Raw genomic sequence first — 18,867 nt, 5'->3', positions numbered from 1 at the left:
TGAAACTCCTGGCAGAAGAAAGAAAACAGATCTTTCTGGGTCTGGTAGTTTGGTTTGGGTTTTTTAATGTTTTGTTTTTTCTGTTTTGAAAGGCCACATAAAATTTAAATGCAAATACTTTGGTTACATTGGTATTATGTATTCAATATGCCATCTAAACAGAATGTAATCTACACATTCAGTCCTATTACAGTTTTCCAGGCAGCTTTTGCAATTTGAGTTCTACCCTAGAATTACTGCAGGTAATTACATTTAGCTTGGCATGATAACCCAGCAAGAAGTAATAAGCAAATTACAAATTCAACTGTGCTCTGATTTTTTTTCATATTCTTTATTTATTCAAGGTGCTGGACTGAAGTGTCACAAAGTACTAAAATGTTTAAATGTGTAGCAGCTAAGCACCGGGGAAAGCAATTGTTCATAGGGAGTTTAGATAACAAGATCTACAAATATTGTACAAGGATTTGTTTGGTCATACTGCTTCTGTTACTATCAGCAAGAAGTGTTAAGGGTAAACTCACCAGTAGGAGAATACACTGCCATAAAAAGCTTTTCATTCCACATTTCTATGCAAAGCAGGAAAACTGGGATGGATGTTTTGCATAAGAACATAATGAAAAACTTAAAAGGCATCCATTCTCTGGGTCAAACGGAGGGTTAGAGAGTCTCAAGCACAAAATAATTGAGTCAAATAAAATTCAGATGTGGTGATTTCTATCAATTATCTGTGGATATCTATATAAAAAGGAAATTGCAGTCATAGCAGTGGTGTATTTGGATATCAGCTATGATGGTATTTTATCACCTTAGACATTAATTGTCTGGACCTTCTAGGCTAGGCTTTGCTGCACAGATGAGACAAGGGACAGATCTGAGAGAAAATGTCCGCGCACTCAATTGCCTTCACAACAAAATGAAGATTTTATTCTTTACTGGAACTGTGCAGGTGGGAATTTGGGACAGTCTTGGAAATTAGCCCAGACAGCTCTTGCTGTGTACAGGCCTATGACAGGTGCTATTTATATGCTTGAATGTGCAAATAAACATCCATCTTCCCAAGAAGAGAGTGGGGCATACATATGAGTTCCTTCCAGGCAGTTCTTGCCATAAAACAGATGCAGCTGCACATAGGTAAGACACTTGTAGATGGTCTGTGAAAACTGTTCTCACAGCTGCAGAAATGGCAATGCAGAAGAGTCTCTTGAAGCCAATTAAAATAGTTAAGAAAAGCTTTGTGCAGTTTCTGGCGATCAGTGTCAAAGCATCGTGGTATGTTCTGAGCAAGTAGGACCACTGGATTACAAATATTCAACAGGAGTTCAGAATGTCATCTGATGTAACCAAAGACACCATTACCAGGACCCTGGCAAAAGAGGCTCCTGTTGCCACCCAAACAGCAACTGACTGTCCTGGGCAAGGAATTCAATTTCTCATGTGAGTGTTACCTTGTGCAAGATATCCCAAAAAATTAGATTGGTTCTTTTGGCTGGTTTATTTGTTTAACCAAAACCCTGCCTGTGGAACAGTTTCAAGGAACTATACAGATTTTTTCCTAGCAGAGTGTGCCTGGAATCAGCACTTGAATTCTGTTGTTTTCATTCTGTTATGGAATATTTTGAGGATCTTTTTTCCCCATGACACCTCCTTCTCTCCTGACTCATCTTGCAATTATTTTACTAATGGCTCTTAGACACCCTAAGTTTCATTAATCCCTGTGTATGACAACCTGAGTTATATGACTTTTAATACTTTCTTCAGGGTTTTTTTCCACTGCTCATTATTAATGGAGAGAAACTGTTTTCCATGAGGGTATAAGAGTGAAGTGAGGCAGCTATCTGGTGATGCCCAGGAAGCAGAGCTCAAGGAACACCATGTTCCCACCACCTGTGATGATCTGTACTGCTGGTGTGGATGAGGCCACGCAGAGGAGAATATTGCAAAGACAAGAGAAGCCCAAGAGGTGAGTGGGTAGGTAAAGCACAAGAGAGCAGAAACTCAGAACATCCAAAACATCAGAGTGTAGCCTGAACACATGTACAAAGTGTTTTGAACATGCAATACCATATTTTGAATGCTTATTTTGTGTTTAATTCTGTTTTCCTTTGCTGATTCTTTCCCTCTTTCACTACTACTGATTCAAAGAAAGCTGCCAAGCTTTTGTCAGCCCCTACAGAGCACTACAGCAGCAGAACTAGACAGGGCACCAGCACAGCGCTGTTGTCCACCTGGTGATTTACAATGCACACAGAGCAGTTAGATGGCTTATCTGAATCATCCAATCAGACAGAATTAGTGACTTTGTACCCTCTCTGCCACACATGTGTGCTGGCTCTGCAGAGGCTCCTTCCTAACTGCTCATTAACACTTGTTTATGTCTGCTTTCAAAACACTGGGAAGAAAAAAGCCCAGAAAGCAGAGTCATTTGCAAAGAGAACATTCTGCACCCTCTCATCTTCCTGAGAAAATGTGATATCAAGAGCACAGACTAGACAGCAAATTTTAAGTACATTTCCACAGCCAATACAGACAAGACCTATGGTGATGTTTCACCAGTTGATCAGGAAGGCATTTTTGGTTTCAGAGTGTTTGTCTACAACAAAGACAATTTAATTTATCACCCCTGATGTTATGTTTCACAGATGTCCACAAGGGTATGTTCCCTCAATAACTATCCTTCTAAACTTTGATGAAGACAAGCTTGAATTGTGGTTCTTAGTGCTGCTTTTGCCAGTGCTTTGTTCAATCCAGGCTTGTGAGGAGCACAGGGAGACAGCAGCATCAGAGCAAGAAATGGCTGCAGGAAGCTGCTCTCTTTTTAATAGTGGGATATAAAGGCAAGCTCCAGGAAGTCATGGGAATTAATAATTTAACAATATCGTTGTGTATAAAGGAGAGGAGTTAATAAGGCCTTATTTTCTTGGAATTGCATCCTGTGGGCAGTTCTGAGGGGGCACTGGCAGGCACTTGCCTTCTTGCCTGCTATGAATAGTATCTAATAAATTTTGCATTCACATTACAGGCTGTCAGTCAAGGCAACTGCTAGACCTTTCTCCGCTCCTCAGATGTCCACTTCCTCAGAACTGTCAATATATTTTAGTCAAAGAGAGAAAGGACACACATGGCATGATTGCAAAGGTCATCTCTCCTAGGAAAAATGGGCTGAAAGTAGCTGGAGACCACTACTGTTTTTCCAAGTATCTCCTACACCAGCAACTATCTGGTTATGGCAGCAGTTCTGTTTTGCTGGGCTTTGCTCTCTAGATCCTACTGTCCCAACAAGGCCAACTGCTGGACTATGATAAGAAAATTATTAAAACATCATTGAGCCTCAGAATAGGACTGTGCTATGATTATCTCAGAGAAGAGCTGTGTTTTATCCCCATTCAAAATAGAGAATTAAAAGGAAGATAAAGAATATTAACAAAAATGCTAATGTATTTATCTAGTCTTTAGGATGCCTGAGTTTATTTACAAAAACAAGCTAAAGGGGGACTCTCAGCTTTGGCAGAATGGACGGACCCAAGGGGCAGTTACTGGTCATGCTTCAGCTAACATCTCATTATCCATTCTTTCATAACAGAAGGGTTTATATAAATTCCATTTGTATTGATTCTGACTGTGGTTTTCAGATACCTTTTAAATGAGTTCATTTAGGCAATAAACTAGATTTCTGGCAAAGATATTTTTGTGTGTTTACAGGAGACATGGGTTGAGCAAACCCTTGCTCCTCATTGTTATTAAATAACTTCGCTGTAATGCAGCTCCCAGTATGTAAAAGCAATGGCAGGTTGGCTTTCTCCCCAGTAGAAGAACAACCTGGGGACAGGAGGCTGTAATTGCTCTGCCAATACCCTGTCTGTGTTGTAACTAAACAGAAGACTGGTATTTATCAGTGCTGTCAGTCTATCTCTGGAACTAACATTTGCCCATTAAAAAGAGATAGAAAACAGTGAAGGATGGAAGTTTGAACAGGAATATTGTGACACAACCCAATTATTTTCATTTTTAATGCAAAGTTAGATGCAGTCATATGTCTGTGCTCTCTAAGCTGTGGGTGACCCTGCCTTGTGCATCACAGCCTCCTGTCAGAGGCGAAACAGAACTTGCTGTTCTAGCAAACTGTGTGTTGATGTGTCAGTTCCCACTTGGTTCCTGATTTAAATGCCAAAATAACAGCACTAAAAACGCCTCTTCAGTTCATTACCTAAACTCACAGCTACCTAGTAGCCCCAGCATGCCCACAGATGCCTAATATATGCATTAGCCTCCAGGCCTCACCGCCAAAGTCAAGTGGAGGTGCACCGCAGCCCTGATGCTGGGGACCAGCCCTGGAAGGATTCAGAAATCAGTTGTGCTCCTCCTCCATCTCAGCAACAGGTCTGCTCTTGCAGGCTGGGTCAGACCACACACAACTGCACCCTCTGTAAGCCCTGACAACAACACTGACAAATGCCCCACTTTCAGGTATGCTAAATGGTTTAATTTGAAGAAATGCAAGCACGGCTCAGTCATGGCTCTGTTGTCTCCCTGGCAAAACCATTACCTACACAAATATACGAGCCAAGAACAAAATGAAGACCAAATAGCCAAGAAAGGATGGTTCTATTTGAAGCAAGATATTTTTTTCCTTCTTCTTATTGTTTTTGGTAGAAATTATTTACAAAGCAATGGTAGTCAAGAGAAAGAGAGAGAAAGAAAAACGGAAAAGGAAAAGGAAAAGGAAAAGGAAAAGGAAAAGGAAAAGGAAAAGGAAAAGGGGAATAGACAGAGAAAGAGAAAAAGAAAAAGAAAGAGAGAAAGAAAGAGAGAAATAGAAATAGAGAAAGAGAGAGCGAAAGAGAGAGAAAGAGAGAGTGAAAGAGAGAGCGAAAGAGAGAGAGAAAGAGAGCGAGAGAGAGAGCGAAAGAGAAAGAGAAAAAAGAGAAAGAGAGAAAGAGAGAGAAAGAAAGAGAGAGAGAAAGAGAGAAAGAGAGAAAGAAAGAGAGAAGGAAAGAGAGAAGGAAAGAGAGAAGGAAAGAGGGAAAGAGGGAAAGAAGGAAAGAAGGAAGGAAGGAAAGAAGGAAAGAAGGAAAGAAGGAAAGAAGGAAGGAAAGAAGGAAAGAAGGAAAGAAGGAAAGAAGGAAAGAAAGAAGGAAAGAAGGAAAGAAGGAAAGAAGGAAAGAAGGAAAGAAAGAAGGAAAGAAGGAAAGAAGGAAAGAAGGAAAGAAAGAAAGAAGGAAGGAAGGAAGGAAGGAAAGAAAGAAAGAAAGAAAGAAAGAAAGAAAGAAAGAAAGAAAGAAAGAAAGAAAGAAAGAAAGAAAGAAAGAAAGAAAGAAAGAAAGAAAGAAAGAAAGAAAGAAAGAAAGAAAGAAAGAAAGAAAGAAAGAAAGAAAGAAAGAAAGAAAGAAAGAAAGAAAGAAAGAAAGAAAGAAAGAAAGAAAGAAAGAAAGAAAGAAAGAAAGAAAGAAAGAAAGAGAAAGGGATAAGTGAAAGTAAAGACTTGAAGTTGTCTGGTCACTCAAATGAGAAGAGAAAATATGGAGATAAGGTACGTAATTACATCTGAGGGGTAAAATGCCTATCTCTCTGAGAGACAAGCTGTGGAGGTGTACTGAAGTCAGAGGCACTGCTGACTGTGACACACATAATATTCAGAGGCCTTTGCAGGTTCCCTGAATACAGCATGAGGGCTGTTTTCTGCTGCCTCTTGCAGAAGAGAGCGTGAGAGCTCATCCAGAAGGGGCCTGTTTCATTTTGTTTTCTGACATTGGGTGACGGCCTCCAGGAGAAATAGAATGCCAGTTTAAGTTTAGAAAACAGGCAAGTGCAACCTAGGACATGCTTAGACATGATGAATGCCCCCAGCCGTGGTTGATCCTAGATGGCAAAGCATAAGAAGAACCTGAGAAACCAAAGATCACATAAAAATTGATGTATCTAATTAGCAGGCATAGCAGAATGTCCCAAATAAGTGGGAAAACTATATGCCAAACTGCATATGCAAGTACCCATTTTCCTGTGCAGTTATTCACTCCATTCACAGGTCTGTGCACGCCTCTAGCTTAGCTGGAATATAGATAAAAATATCAATATGTCCTGCAGACTATGAATAAAAAACCAAGACATCAAGCTACCTGTGAGTCAGTCCTTTTATTTCTCTTCTGACAATTGACACCAAACTTTTATGAATGTGTGAGTTTTGCTGACAGGCACAAGAGCAATATCTCAGAAAACTGTGTGAGTAATACAGCTGGCAGGAGTGCATGCATTTTCTTGGCAAGAAGTCCCAACTGTATTTTACTAAAATGCTTTAAAGTATATAAGTGCTGACTATATTTCTATTCTCTCCATAGCCAGTCCAGGTAGTGCTCAGAACAAATATCCATGAAGACAAAAAATATCATAAGAATTATATTCCATACCCTTTTTTTGGGAATGATTAGTGAACAAACTTCTTTAAATGTGTTGGCTATGATTACTAAACAATACTAACCTTGCCTTAATTATTTCTCTCTATTGGCTGGTTTGTCGTATTTCCATGCGTTCTTGGAATTATATTTATATGAGGAAAGGTTATGTGACTTTATTTGATCATATCTATTTCCATTTCATTCTAACTTAGTCTTTTAATGATGCTATTGTGTTAAACAACCATGAACTGATTTCTTAAAAATACAGTCTAAAAAAGTACTGAATAGGATGATAAGGAATGACTAATGTATGTCTTTGTGTCTTTATGCCTGGAACAATTAAATATTCTTGGAATTGCCATATGGAGAAAAAAGAAATATGACAGGGCTCTCTGAAACCCAGAGAGGTACAGAGAGTAGGTGACAGCAAACAATTGTACACTGTAAGAATACAACAGTGCAGAAAAATAATTAAAAAAACCTATCAGAGGGCCAATTCAAAGAAGTAGATAACAGATAAACGACATATCTAAAGGGTGTTGTGGGTGGTATGATTCTATATGGCTTCAAAGACATCATTGTACAAATCCACAGAAAGAATTACGAAAGGCCTATTGAATATAAATGTATTGGATTTGGTTCATGAGACCCCAAGTATAATTTGCTATGGTCAGAAAAAGTATTTCTACATGTTTGCCATTTCACATCTTTCACAAAACACCTACTGCACTGCTTGCAGCTACGATCCATGGTGGTATTGTTAGTGTCATGTTATTGACAATAAATTTTAAAAAAATCTTCAAAGCAAACAAGACAGATTCTGACCTCATAAACATTCTGTAATTTTCCTTCAAGGTCAGGTCTGGATTCCTAACTATTCCTTCATTCTTTTGTGAATTTTGAGTAGTGCCATGAGAAAGGTATGCAGAGGTACCACAGCATACTTGACTAGTTCAGCAGATCTTCTCCAACAATAATAAGACCTATTGCTGGTTCATTTAAACTCCTTGAGAAACAAGCCAGCACCGAGATTTAAAGAAATGAATGTTTACACCTTGTTAATAAACTTTAAGGCCACACTTTTCAGAGAGGTCAGGACCCAAAAGGAGGTCCCTTTTCCCAATAATACTGTTCTCAACAGAACACCATGTTTCCCAGAGGGTTAAATGCTCAGTTCTCATTTTGACCTTTCGAATATTTACCCCAGAAGGTGCATGTGTTCATTTTCTCGGTAACTTCAAATAAGCAAACCAAGAAAATAAAATCACACTTAAGAACAGAGGTTGTCACAGTGCGGTTTTTGTACAGCATTCATGATTGTATTTGCTTGTGTCTGTCTGATCAACACTGAGTTCAAAGGGCCCACAGTTTTAAAATGTCTGGCTGGACAGAAAAATCTATATTGTTATTTTTAAAACTCCTCTGTAAGAGATGTTACCAACTTGCTGCCAGAGAAACAAAAGACAGTCCCAAGAGTATAACACAATGGGTGCCCTCCAAACCAGCCAGCAAGGCCAGTGCACTTACTGCAGTTAAGGGAAAGTCTTTCTTTCCCTTGGAGGTTTCTGAAACCATCTCACCCAGTCACTGGGCAGATTTAAGAAATTATTTGCAGCTGTACAGGAAACATGTAAATATTTGTGTGACAGTCTGACTACAGTAAATTACTGGATCAGAGACACAAGTTATCTAATTCAATAATCTGCCCTTGAGATAGCCACAGGATATATATCTGAGAAAAGAAACCCCCTGAGTAGATAAATAGAGGATAATCTTCTTCCATAAAGATTGAATTTTAAACCCCAGGAGTTAGAATTTGCTTCAAAGTCTGAAACATGAGTTTTGATATCTATCTCATTACCTTTTTTTTCTTTTTATCAAGCACTGGTTATTACATCTGAGGATTCTTGACTGTACAACGTTCAAGGATCCTTCTTGTCTTGATAAATTCATGACTTTGGGCATGCCTTGTCAATTCACTGCATTATTATTATTTTTTTAATAGGAATATGGCTCAAAGAATAAAAATTCTGATTTTTTATATGGCTGTAAAGAAATCTTCAAACTCTCTAGTGAAAATTTATGATTGCTGCTAAATGTCTCAGCACCTTGTCAAAATTTTTGGTAAAAGTATACAGTTAGATTTTTGGGATTTATTTTTCCAATGAATACACTTTCCTGTCTCGAGTACAATGAATAAATATTGGAAATGGGAAGAACAGAAATAGAAAAATATATATAAAAAAATACAACAGGTATTTGCAAAGATAAATATCCTCTGTTAACGATTTTGTTGCAAGCAGTTTGAGAAACTCAATTCTTCACAAATATTGGAAGGTTTTCTGGATACAACATCATGCTAAATACTTCCTGTAATCTTTCAAGGGCTAACTTATAGTAATCTTTAATGTATTCTTTCAAGGAGCTCTTTTATACATACGCAACACTTATTAAGACAGGTGCAGTAGGAAGGTATGTTTTTCTGATGAAACTGTTTACCAGAAAAAGAAATTGTACAAGCAGAAAAAAAAAGTATTTTTAAAAAATAAGATCATTGACCTATGAATATACATGACTTAAGAACCACCAGCATGAGATTAGATCCCCTCTTAAAACATCCTTTCATCTACCTATATAGGACTAGTGACAAGAAGATCTTGGTTATGTGTATTTTGACCAGACTGAGCTTTTACCACACATAATTTTAAAAATAATAACAAATTCATGGCCATAATTTATGATTGCCTATACATAAATTGACCTCTAACAATGCCAGAGTTTGATTTACACAACTGCTAGGCTTAGTCTCCAGAGATCAAGAAATTTGAAGGAAAAAAGGGGCTGGATAGTAGTATTACAATGATGCTCTGGAGATTTTCCATTAAAGCTTGGCCCGTGTCACTCTGAAAACATTTCATGGTATGAAAGGATAACACTGTTATCTAGAAGCAGAAACAACAAAGGTGCTCACAGCTTGGCAATTTTCTGTATCTACAGAATTTGCTTCCCAGAGGGAGACTTTACGAGACAAGTTCATACCTACAGTTCTGTGAATGTACAGTAGATCAGTGGAAGAAGTGTTAGCAGTGGGAGTTGAATTGGACAGCAGCGTATTTCTGGTTCGGATTTTTGATATTGCTAATCATAATCCAAATCTGCTCAAGGTGCAAAAAGGTCTAGTAAGCTTTTTTCTTTTTTCTGCAATTTCTAATTTCTCTTTTCCTTTTTCTTTTTTTTTTTTCTTTTTTTTTTTTTTTTTTGAGGGTACAGTGCTTGGGGTTTTTTTGATTTACCTGTTTCCTTCCTCCATATCAAAAAGGCTGTAGAAATAAAAATCAATGCAAGTGACTATTCCTTTGCAATGATTGTGTCATGAACATGTATTAGCAAGTATTGTAGCAATTAATGAAATTAGTTTGTGCATTCTCACAAGCAATCACAAAGCTTTTGTTGGGTCTTTTCTTACCAAGTTGCTCCGCTAGATGCTTTCCCCTCTCAGTGAAGATTACTCGTTCATCCTCCATGTCACATTTGTTGCCAACCAAAATAACCTGAGCATTGTCCCAAGAGTACGTTTTGATTTGAGTTGACCTTAGAAGAGAAAGGGAGAGAGAGGAGTCAAAGCAAAGCAAATTTCCCTCAAGTCAATTTCAAAACAGAGTTGCAAAAAGACAAAAGAGACAATACTGATTTTGACAACTAGGGTAACATGATTCTGTTTAATTACAGATTTCAAATGAACTAAGGATTTTCTGTCAGGCATTACTATTATGGAGATACTATCAGCACAGGTTTACTTTTGCTTGCTAAAAATAGTATTTTCTCCTGCTTTTAAAATCCTTCCTATATTTATAGAAAAAAGAGATGATACTTTCTTTCATTTTCACATTTTAAGACAAACCATAAAACCTAAAAAGAGAGCTCTGAAAGAAAATCAGCAATGTATTAATTTCTTATCTTTTACTTTTAAGATCAGGATGTAAATTTAGCAGCAAAACCTAAAAAATTTCAGAGTTTTTCTTCCTTCTGTTGTTTCTCTCTCGCACATTCTTCCGCAGGCCTCTGATCTACCAGAAGGTCAGCAACACTTTGCGCATTAAGCCATGGGGAGGGGCTGGGCTTGAACTCTGATTTATCTTCCATTTAAATTATACAAGCCTTAACCACAACTTCAGCTGAGTGGAAGAATCTGAGGCCTTGAAATACCCATAGGGACCATGAGTGCTGGTGGTGAAACATCTTACAGTGCTCTCTTTGAACATGAGCAGATAAAGGGTGACTTGGAACCATACTCATGGTACCACTCAGTTGTTTCCTGCCACCATTCAGCTGGTACCCAGATCTGCTCTGTAGAAGGAAAGCTCCAGAGCTGGCTCCAGGTTCAGCCAAGAGTGATGCTGCTGCTTACCATCTTCTGTCTGGGAGCAATACCTGCCCTTGAAGGTAACACAGGATGCAGGAAACTTACTCCAAGCACTTACACTTTGTCTTGGACTTGTGACTACGTCTGGCTCTAGGCTCTAAGTTTTTCATGGGATATGGATATCTCTTCTGCCTCCATAAATTCAATGGAGAGAGAAAAGACAGAGAGCATCCCTCTTTATGCCAGCCTGTCTTACACCATTTCCTCCCTCCCTCCTTCCTTGTGCAATAAATACAGGGTGCTCAGGAAAATGGCAATAGAATAAAAACTAACTTCTACAATTACACATTTATGTGAGGACACCCTGGAAAGGGATCCTGCGGCATATCATGGACCATGTCTCTCAAAGTCTCTTTGACAAAAGATGAAATAGCTTGAAAAATCTGTCACCTAAACGTCTTGGAAACTGGTCTGTATGGGTACTGCATGGGTACTTTCACCAGTGACCCCTTCTCATAACAGCCATCATATCTACATATTGAGACCCATCTGCACACTCGTAAATTCAGAAACAAGATCAAGATCTAGTCTGACAACTGATTCTAGTGAAAGACAGAAAATGGATCAAATCTCCCCAGCTGGCTTTGCTTACTGCAAAACCAGAGGGATGGCCAGGGGCAAAAGCTGCTATAGCTGTCATTGTGACCCTGGGTCCAATGCCATTGCCTACAGGTTCCCTGCATGAGTCAATGAACCTCTAGGCCATGTCTGATGGGTTTGCAGTGCCAGGCAGAGAAATGCAAAGGGAAGGATCACTGCCTCTAGGAATGTTTTACTTTATCACAATGATCAAAAAGAAGCTGAAGCAAGTCTCAGACATTTTGTGCTAGAAGATTGTTGCCTTGGGCCTGACCCGATCTTTTCATCAAGAAGTGGACACTGTGCTACTTAAATCTGCTTCAATAGTAATTTGAGTAGGTGTAAGGTACTGTGATCAAAGAGAAGTCAGACTTCCCCATACAATTATATTTTACTAAAGATACTATTTCTCAGAATAAAAGGACAACATGCATTCACTTTGGCAGAAATGTCCTTTTGGAATCATGCTGAGTGGTTAAGCAAAGTAGAATTATTATTGTGTTTTTTAACCAGAACTACATTTGTCACCACAGCAACTTTGCAAATACTAGTACTTCAAATGTCAGAGTATGTTAGTCCATTAAGTACTCTAAAAGAGCTTAGCTCTGAACAATTATTAGTTGTGAGCCAATTTATTCACTTTATGTCAGCAGGAAATCAAATACATTTCAAAAGCAAAATATACATTTAAGATATCAAGCTTTACAGAAAGAATTACTTACATAATCTGTAACATTGAAATAGAATAAACTGATGAAGAAATATAGCCTGAAGAAATATCATTACACAACTCTATAGAGTATTCATTCAGCCATGTTTTACAAACTGCCTGCAGAGCTTTACATGAGTTTCTTTCATTAAGAATGTAAGGTCCCTTCATTTTACTGCAATCAGATGTGATTTTTTTTATTCTACAACTACAAATCTTCAAATTCTTCTCATTACCAAAGCAACTTATTTTATTCATAGACATTTTTTAATCTGTCTTGCTTTTATCTCATCTTCTAGTTATATTTTTTTAAGTAATAAAAATAGATCTTGTCCTCGGAAACAAATCCAAAGGCTTACATTTTGAAAAAAGACTGTAGTGCAAAAAATACAACTGACTGTAAAAATTAGCCAAATGTATTCACACCCAACACCACACCCACAGAAGCTTGATTCAAAGGATACAATAGGCTTATCACTGTTATGTTTTCTTTTAGACATACAGTTCCACTATTGGCTTCTGTAGGTTTTGATTCCCACGACTGTCCACCAAAGCCAACACATAGGACACTTGAATAAAAAGAGGTTTTCCTGTTCCTTGCATATATAACCTTTCAAATGACCAAGACTTCTGATTAATCCAAAACATAAACAGCTGTCTTTGTAAAGAACTTTAGGCTCAGGAAGATTGAAGACATGAAAAGGCAAAGATGATGTTTCCAGTAAGCTGAAAAAGTTCTTGTTCACGCTCACCAGTGACCTGGTGTATGCCAATAGTAATTTACCCTGTAAAGCTTTCCCTTTCTAGTTTTATGGTAGAAAGGAAATCTGCATCGTGCTTGAATTTTTATAATGTATAGACTCCAGCGGGCCAGATTAATGGAGGAGTGCAATGACCCATTACTTTCCATGATCAGCTCAAAGTTTGTTCTCCCTATACTGCACTTCTACCAGCTCCTTGTCAAAAAAGAGCACTTGCTGAATGCGAATAAAACCAATGCTGTTGGCTTATCTTAAAACAGTGAGATCTTCAAATAACTGCATAGGTAACAATAGCAGGGAGCCTGTGTGTGCTCTTGGTCAGCTTGAAAGAAATGCTGCACAGTGTGGCAGAGTAGGGTTCAGGAACACGCTGCACCAGCTGGCTGAGGCAGCTGAGAGGCTGGAAGCCATGGTATATAGTACAGGGCAATACGGGGGAGCTGCTCTGATGGTACTGCTGTGGAAACCAGACTGTTCACGTTAGATTAGGTGATAAAAGCTTATCTGTAGATCCAAAAGAAGCACAGAGAGATTATGGCAGGAGAGAGAGCCCAAACAGTATCCTGGACCTAGCCGCTCTCAGGCCTATTGCAGGAAACATCAGGTTATCCAAAGTCTGTGTCCACTGGCCTGGTGGATCAGGGGTGTACTAAGGCAGGTTACCAAATTAAGACTCAGAAATAGACCTGGAAGCCACATTAGGTCCCTTCCAGGGTTGTTCCACGAAAGTCCCAGCCCCACTGTCCAGCATGAAACCCATCACTGCAAGTCAACACTGGAGGCTTATGCCCAGGTGCCAGAAACTGAGGACAGTGGGATCCAGGGGCAGCTACTGGGAAGATTGAGGTTATGAGCCCAGCTGATGGGGGAAGCCACAGTGTGTGTGTCTGCACAGATACACATTCCCAGGAGTGGACCTCGATGCTGCGCTGTTTCAGAAGGCAGCAGCGAGAGGATGATGATGTTCTTGGTGTTCATGGGAGCCCTCTGAGTGGTCCTGGGTGTTTTGGTCTGCAATGTGTGTGCATATGGTCATTTTTATATGCATATATATGTGTTGTACATTTGTTAGCTATGTACACATGATCTGCTAGGAATAGATCTTCAGCCTCACTACTGGTTGGACCCGGGGTTGGAGCTGCAGCAGCCTCTCCCTTGTTAGTCAGATCCAGCAAGATGTATTTTTCCCTGAGTTCAGGCTTAACTTGGCTGTGTCTGGGTAACACTGCATTTTGTCCTGGAGAAACTGCTACAGAAGGCAAATCTGCTGTTTGCTGTACTCAATATATTTCAGGTTGCACCCACTGCTGGCATACTTTGAGTTTACTCTGAATATTTCTTCAGATGATCACTTTTTACTAACTCATATGTGTCCAGGACAACTATTCATATAACCTGGAATAGTCTCTCATATTTTCACCCACAGACTGCATGGAAGGCAAGCAAATATATCCATTAAAACATAGAGTAAATATACCAGGAATATGAACTTTTAGACATAGTCTCAATCTATTCACCAAGTCCTCCAAGGATGCTTGCCTACCACAGAGAGGCTGGCTTCTACAGGCTTTTTAGATTAATTGTGTAGTAAATCACATGAACAAACAGCAAGAGAAACACTTTAACAAGAATGCTCCAGAGAGGGCTATGTATAATTTTTATTCCAGCAAATTCAGGAAACATGTTGTACTTCTAAAGTTTTGATTTATGAAAGGAGTACTCAATGAACTGGGGTGCATCATCTTGCCAGGAAAAAGAAATTCTAAGAAAACCCTCAGACCTAAGCAAAAAACTTTAAACCAAAACCAAATTAAAGAAACCACTACCAAACTGTTTTTTTTGTTGTTATTTGTTTTTGTTTTTTTTTCTTTAAGTGGTGCTTATGTGAAGTCCAGTGATTAATCCTTAAAATTCTCCCATCTTTGCCTACAGCATGGTGACTGCAAAGTTCATTAGTTGAATTATTAAATAGCACAGTGTAGTGGTGGGATCTGAGGTCGAGCCCAGGTTATCTATTCTATCTCAATTTATTTATTTGGTGGGAGGAAGTATCAGAGAAGCAACTATGAGTTTGGAGGCATTTCCAAAAGTGTTCAGTGTCCCCAGTTGAACCTCCTGCCTTTATTTGCTAAGAGTGTGCCAAGTGCCCATGCCTCTCTGAGCATGAAGGGTTGCCCTCCAGCTTTTTCAGGAGACATAATTTTCCTTCTGTAATTGAAGCAAGGATGGATCTCTTTTCCCCTTCCCCGAGTCTCTATCCTGTGATGTGGGAAGACACACACAGTGTAAGCCCTCTCCAGCCCCTTACACAGACAGGGATGGTAAGGGGAAACTCTGTCATTTATCTTTTCAGAAGATGGGATCATGCCACAAATCCTTTCCCACCTTCCTTGTCTGTGAGGAGCACTGACACACTTCCCACTCAAGCCAGCTTTTTCACAGAGTGAGTCTGAGGTCTCCTTCACACAACCAAGTGTTTTCTACACTTGTACACCATAGGCTTCATTCTTTATCCCCTGTCCTCTATGTCTCCTAAACTCTTATTATTCCCAGGAATGTTGGTAGGTTATGTACCTTAAGAATGCCCCAGCATCTTGGAGTTTAGCTATCTCTTCTCTCTCTCACAGTTATCTTTTGGATATGATGAAAATGAGGCATATGTAGGATTATTCTGTACAGGACATTAAATTACTGCAATGCTCAGTCTTTATGGCCATTTGGAATCTGCCTCTGTACCAGCTGCTCTGCACTGGGTGCTTAGACCTTCCTGCAGGCAGGGCAGGGAGACAGGTGGCCTCAGGCTTTTCATCTGTTCCTCCAGTAAATAATCTAGTATTAGTGGGAGACAAGCCATTCAAAATATATAAACCAACCAAACAAAACCCCAACTCAGTTCCCTAATTGGGATTTTGAAGAGAGTACTAAGGTAAAAAAATGGAAGCAGTCTTAACAAAAACAAGACAAAGAGTCCCGGTATTACTTGAACACTAGAGTTTTTTTTGCCAGTTATTGATATAGCATGAATATACTAGAAATTATTAATAAGAATGTCAGTAATAATAAAAAGAATATGCTAACATTTGTCAGATTTTAATTGAACTGATGAATCTAGATACCTGCAACTTTTGACATTTTTCTGCTTGTTTCATCTTTCTGGTGTGCTCTACCAGCAGGCCATAAGATCTCCATGATTGTGACTAATACAAATAGTTTTATCTTTTTCAATTACGAACCCCTTAATAATCATTGAATCCATTGCTGAAAACCATGGAAAGCAATGGATAAAGGAAATAATTATCAAAATAAAAAGCTGATGTAGATAAACATGTGACCAGAATGGGGAAATTGCACCTCAGTCATTCTCAAGGAGGGTTTAAAATCTAGTGGACATTCTAGAATCTTCACTTCTCTCCAGAATGATATATTGAATTTGTGATATTTATTTTCATTGATGGCACTGGCACCCACTGACTGCAAGTGCTTACAAATATATGATAGAGAATAGGCATAGACATCCCAGCAACACAGAAGTACCGAAATTAGATGGAGAAGAGCAATGAAAGGGGGACAAAAATGAGAAAAAATAAATTTACTCCATCTCTAGTGCCACAAAACAGCAGGAGGAAAAGGATCTGGGGAGAACAGATGTGCTAAGGATACATTTAGTGTGGGTAGCTCGGTAAGCAGGGCAGTTTGAGTTGCAGATCGTACTCTGGGTGGCAGAAGCTCCAGGAAAAGTAAACCTGAGCTACTCTTTGAACAACAAAAGGTCTGGGAACCTGTGGTGTCAGGCAGGTGACTGGACAATCAGACACAGTAGATGATCCCAGACTTTTGAGAGCTTAGACTCTTAGGGTGTAAAAGCCTAGCATGTCTTTATTAGAGGTCTCTCCTCGAAGGCTGCTCAAGCTGGTTATTTCTTACAGCACTGTGATTAAAGTATTTGAATGATACAGATGTCTGAGACTCTGCTGTGGATGTCTGAGGCTCTGTCATGGGAAGGGTAGGAGAGCCAAGGAGGAAACCTGGTCTGACTGTGAGGGAGTGGGGTTTGTAGGGAATCAAAGGGGGCACCTGCAGGGTCACTGGAGCCACCAGTGCAGAGTCTTTGGTCCCAGCCCAGGTGGCGCAGGTGTGGCTCCTGGATGGTTTGACAGGAAAGTTTCCTCTACACAAATAATAGCAAAAATGGGATACATCAACCCTCCCGTGCTTGCCACAGAGCAGGATATATGAATATTGCTCAAAACTGACTGTATTTGATATGTGAGTTGTTTATACAATACTGAGTTTTCTGTCTGGATTGAAGGTCAAATGAAGAAAAATGGCTTATGACTGTGAAAAAAACCGCTGATACTGGAGAAACCAGAACAACGCCAATTACTCACCACTTCTTCTGACAGGCTTTATCTTCCTTGTGCAGAGCCAAAGAGTGCACACTGTGCAAAGAAAGGCTACACATTTAACCTTTCCTTGGAGGAAGATACACTGATGATGCAGAAGATGCATGACAGGTGCGACTCTAAAAAAATTCTGGTTCATTATCAGCCAGAAAGCTAGTCAAAATGCACATTACGCAGAGCATCACATGTTGTTCCGGTAAGAATTGCCTCTACTTTAATGAAAACACCCTTCACTACAAGCTTCTGAGGCCATAACTTTATTTTAGAAAAGCAGTTACCTTTCAGTTTTGACAGGCTGTAAAGATATTCCAAATTAATCCAGTTCTTTAGAAGATAAAACTGAGCTGATCTTTAATATGTGCATTTTTATAACCTTAGGCAAGGAAATATGACATTTTGCAAAAAGTTTAGTTACCTAAAACCAAAAAAAGAACATAGAAAGCAGGGATAACAGCTAAAGACTGAAGAGCTGACATTCTTTGTGCATTTATTCCATTTATTCTTACTTATTCTCAGTGATATTCTCTTAACATAATTGTGATGAGGAAGTATATGCTTACCCAGTGATTCCCACTCAGGGTCTGCCTTTAGTAGAATGCAATAATAACTGACATAACATTAATAATTACACAATTCTGTGCGGTAATTTTGATGAGAGGTAAGGCATTATAGATGTTCACCAATCACAATTCTTTTTCTAGTCAAGCATTTCTAGCTGTCCCTACTCTGCCCATGGAAGTTCCTTCCCATACAGAAGTCTCTGTTGAGTAGTTTATTGAGCTACATTTCACCTTTCATGTATTATGCAAATAGGTTTTGGAAGAGTCCATGTATTAGCATTGATGCCTTTTCTGTACAGTGTTGTTTCAAATAAGAGCACCAAGTGTCTGTTATTGTCCGAAAATTATTTTCTGACATTAAAATGCAAATTCATTGGATAATGGTCTATGGTATCAAATTAATATCTTGTTGGCAAAAGACATTAAGTTTAAATTCTAATTTTTACATACACCTCCTTATTTGGAGTTTCAATGAAGGACCAGAAGCCTACAGGGCATACTCCGTTTGTGTTAGTCAGATCGTAGATGTCCTTAGTATCTGCATCTTTGGCACAGTCTTTGCAAAATGTGTTTTTGCACAGCTGTCAAATACAGCTTGAACTTGCTTTCCGATGCCAGTGTAACAAGAGCCCAGTATGAAATTACTGCATTAATAAAAATAAAAAAGACTGTGCTTTGAGTTAGTACTCTACTCTCTATCCCTCCTCCCCAGTACCTCCTGTGCTTGAGTTCTGATGGGCCTTTTTTAGAGAAAAAGCCCTCCAGGTGGGGTGTTTTCCAGCCAGCACATTTCAGCCCTAGGCAGAGTAAGGTCACCACACCCAGTACACCTGATATTGCACACACTGGAGACTGTTTTTCATGGAGACAGATAACAGAGAACTTGTGGATGAGTTCATGACCTAATCCAAGGCACAGTGGGCTTTGGCTGAATGTGTGCAGAATTCATAAAAGAGAATAAATTCCTTGTGAGTCAATAGCATTTCTTCCTTTACTGTGTAGTATATACTGGTTTTCCAGGCTTTATTGTTTAGAAAAGTAGA

At 39.1% G+C, this 18,867-nt stretch overlaps 1 protein-coding gene and 1 long non-coding RNA gene across 4 annotated transcripts in view; one reads left to right on the top strand and one right to left on the bottom strand.

The window, feature by feature from the left end:
* RAB3C (RAB3C, member RAS oncogene family) overlaps positions 1-18,867 on the bottom strand; it is a 128,384-nt gene that overhangs the window by 9,463 nt on the left and 100,054 nt on the right. For both annotated transcript variants that reach the window (XM_066181182.1, XM_066181183.1), the window contains exon 4: positions 9,856-9,980. In XM_066181182.1, the coding sequence (XP_066037279.1) occupies positions 9,856-9,980 (125 nt within the window). The remainder of the gene's footprint in view (positions 1-9,855; positions 9,981-18,867) is intronic.
* Positions 864-3,660, top strand: LOC136288856 (uncharacterized). Of its 2 annotated transcripts, none has more exons than XR_010720608.1 (3): positions 864-946; positions 1,759-1,960; positions 3,020-3,660. It is a non-coding gene; the product is annotated as an uncharacterized lncRNA (long non-coding RNA). The 2 variants fall into 2 exon arrangements; XR_010720607.1 differs by lacking the exon at positions 864-946 and adding an exon at positions 1,260-1,434.

Source organism: Chamaea fasciata, unplaced genomic scaffold, assembly GCF_029207755.1.
Source record: "Chamaea fasciata isolate MVZ Bird 193981 ecotype frontalis unplaced genomic scaffold, bChaFas1.0.hap1 SCAF_4, whole genome shotgun sequence".
NCBI classification, from domain to species: Eukaryota; Metazoa; Chordata; class Aves; order Passeriformes; family Sylviidae; genus Chamaea; species Chamaea fasciata.
This window is presented reverse-complemented; position numbering and strand designations above follow the sequence as displayed.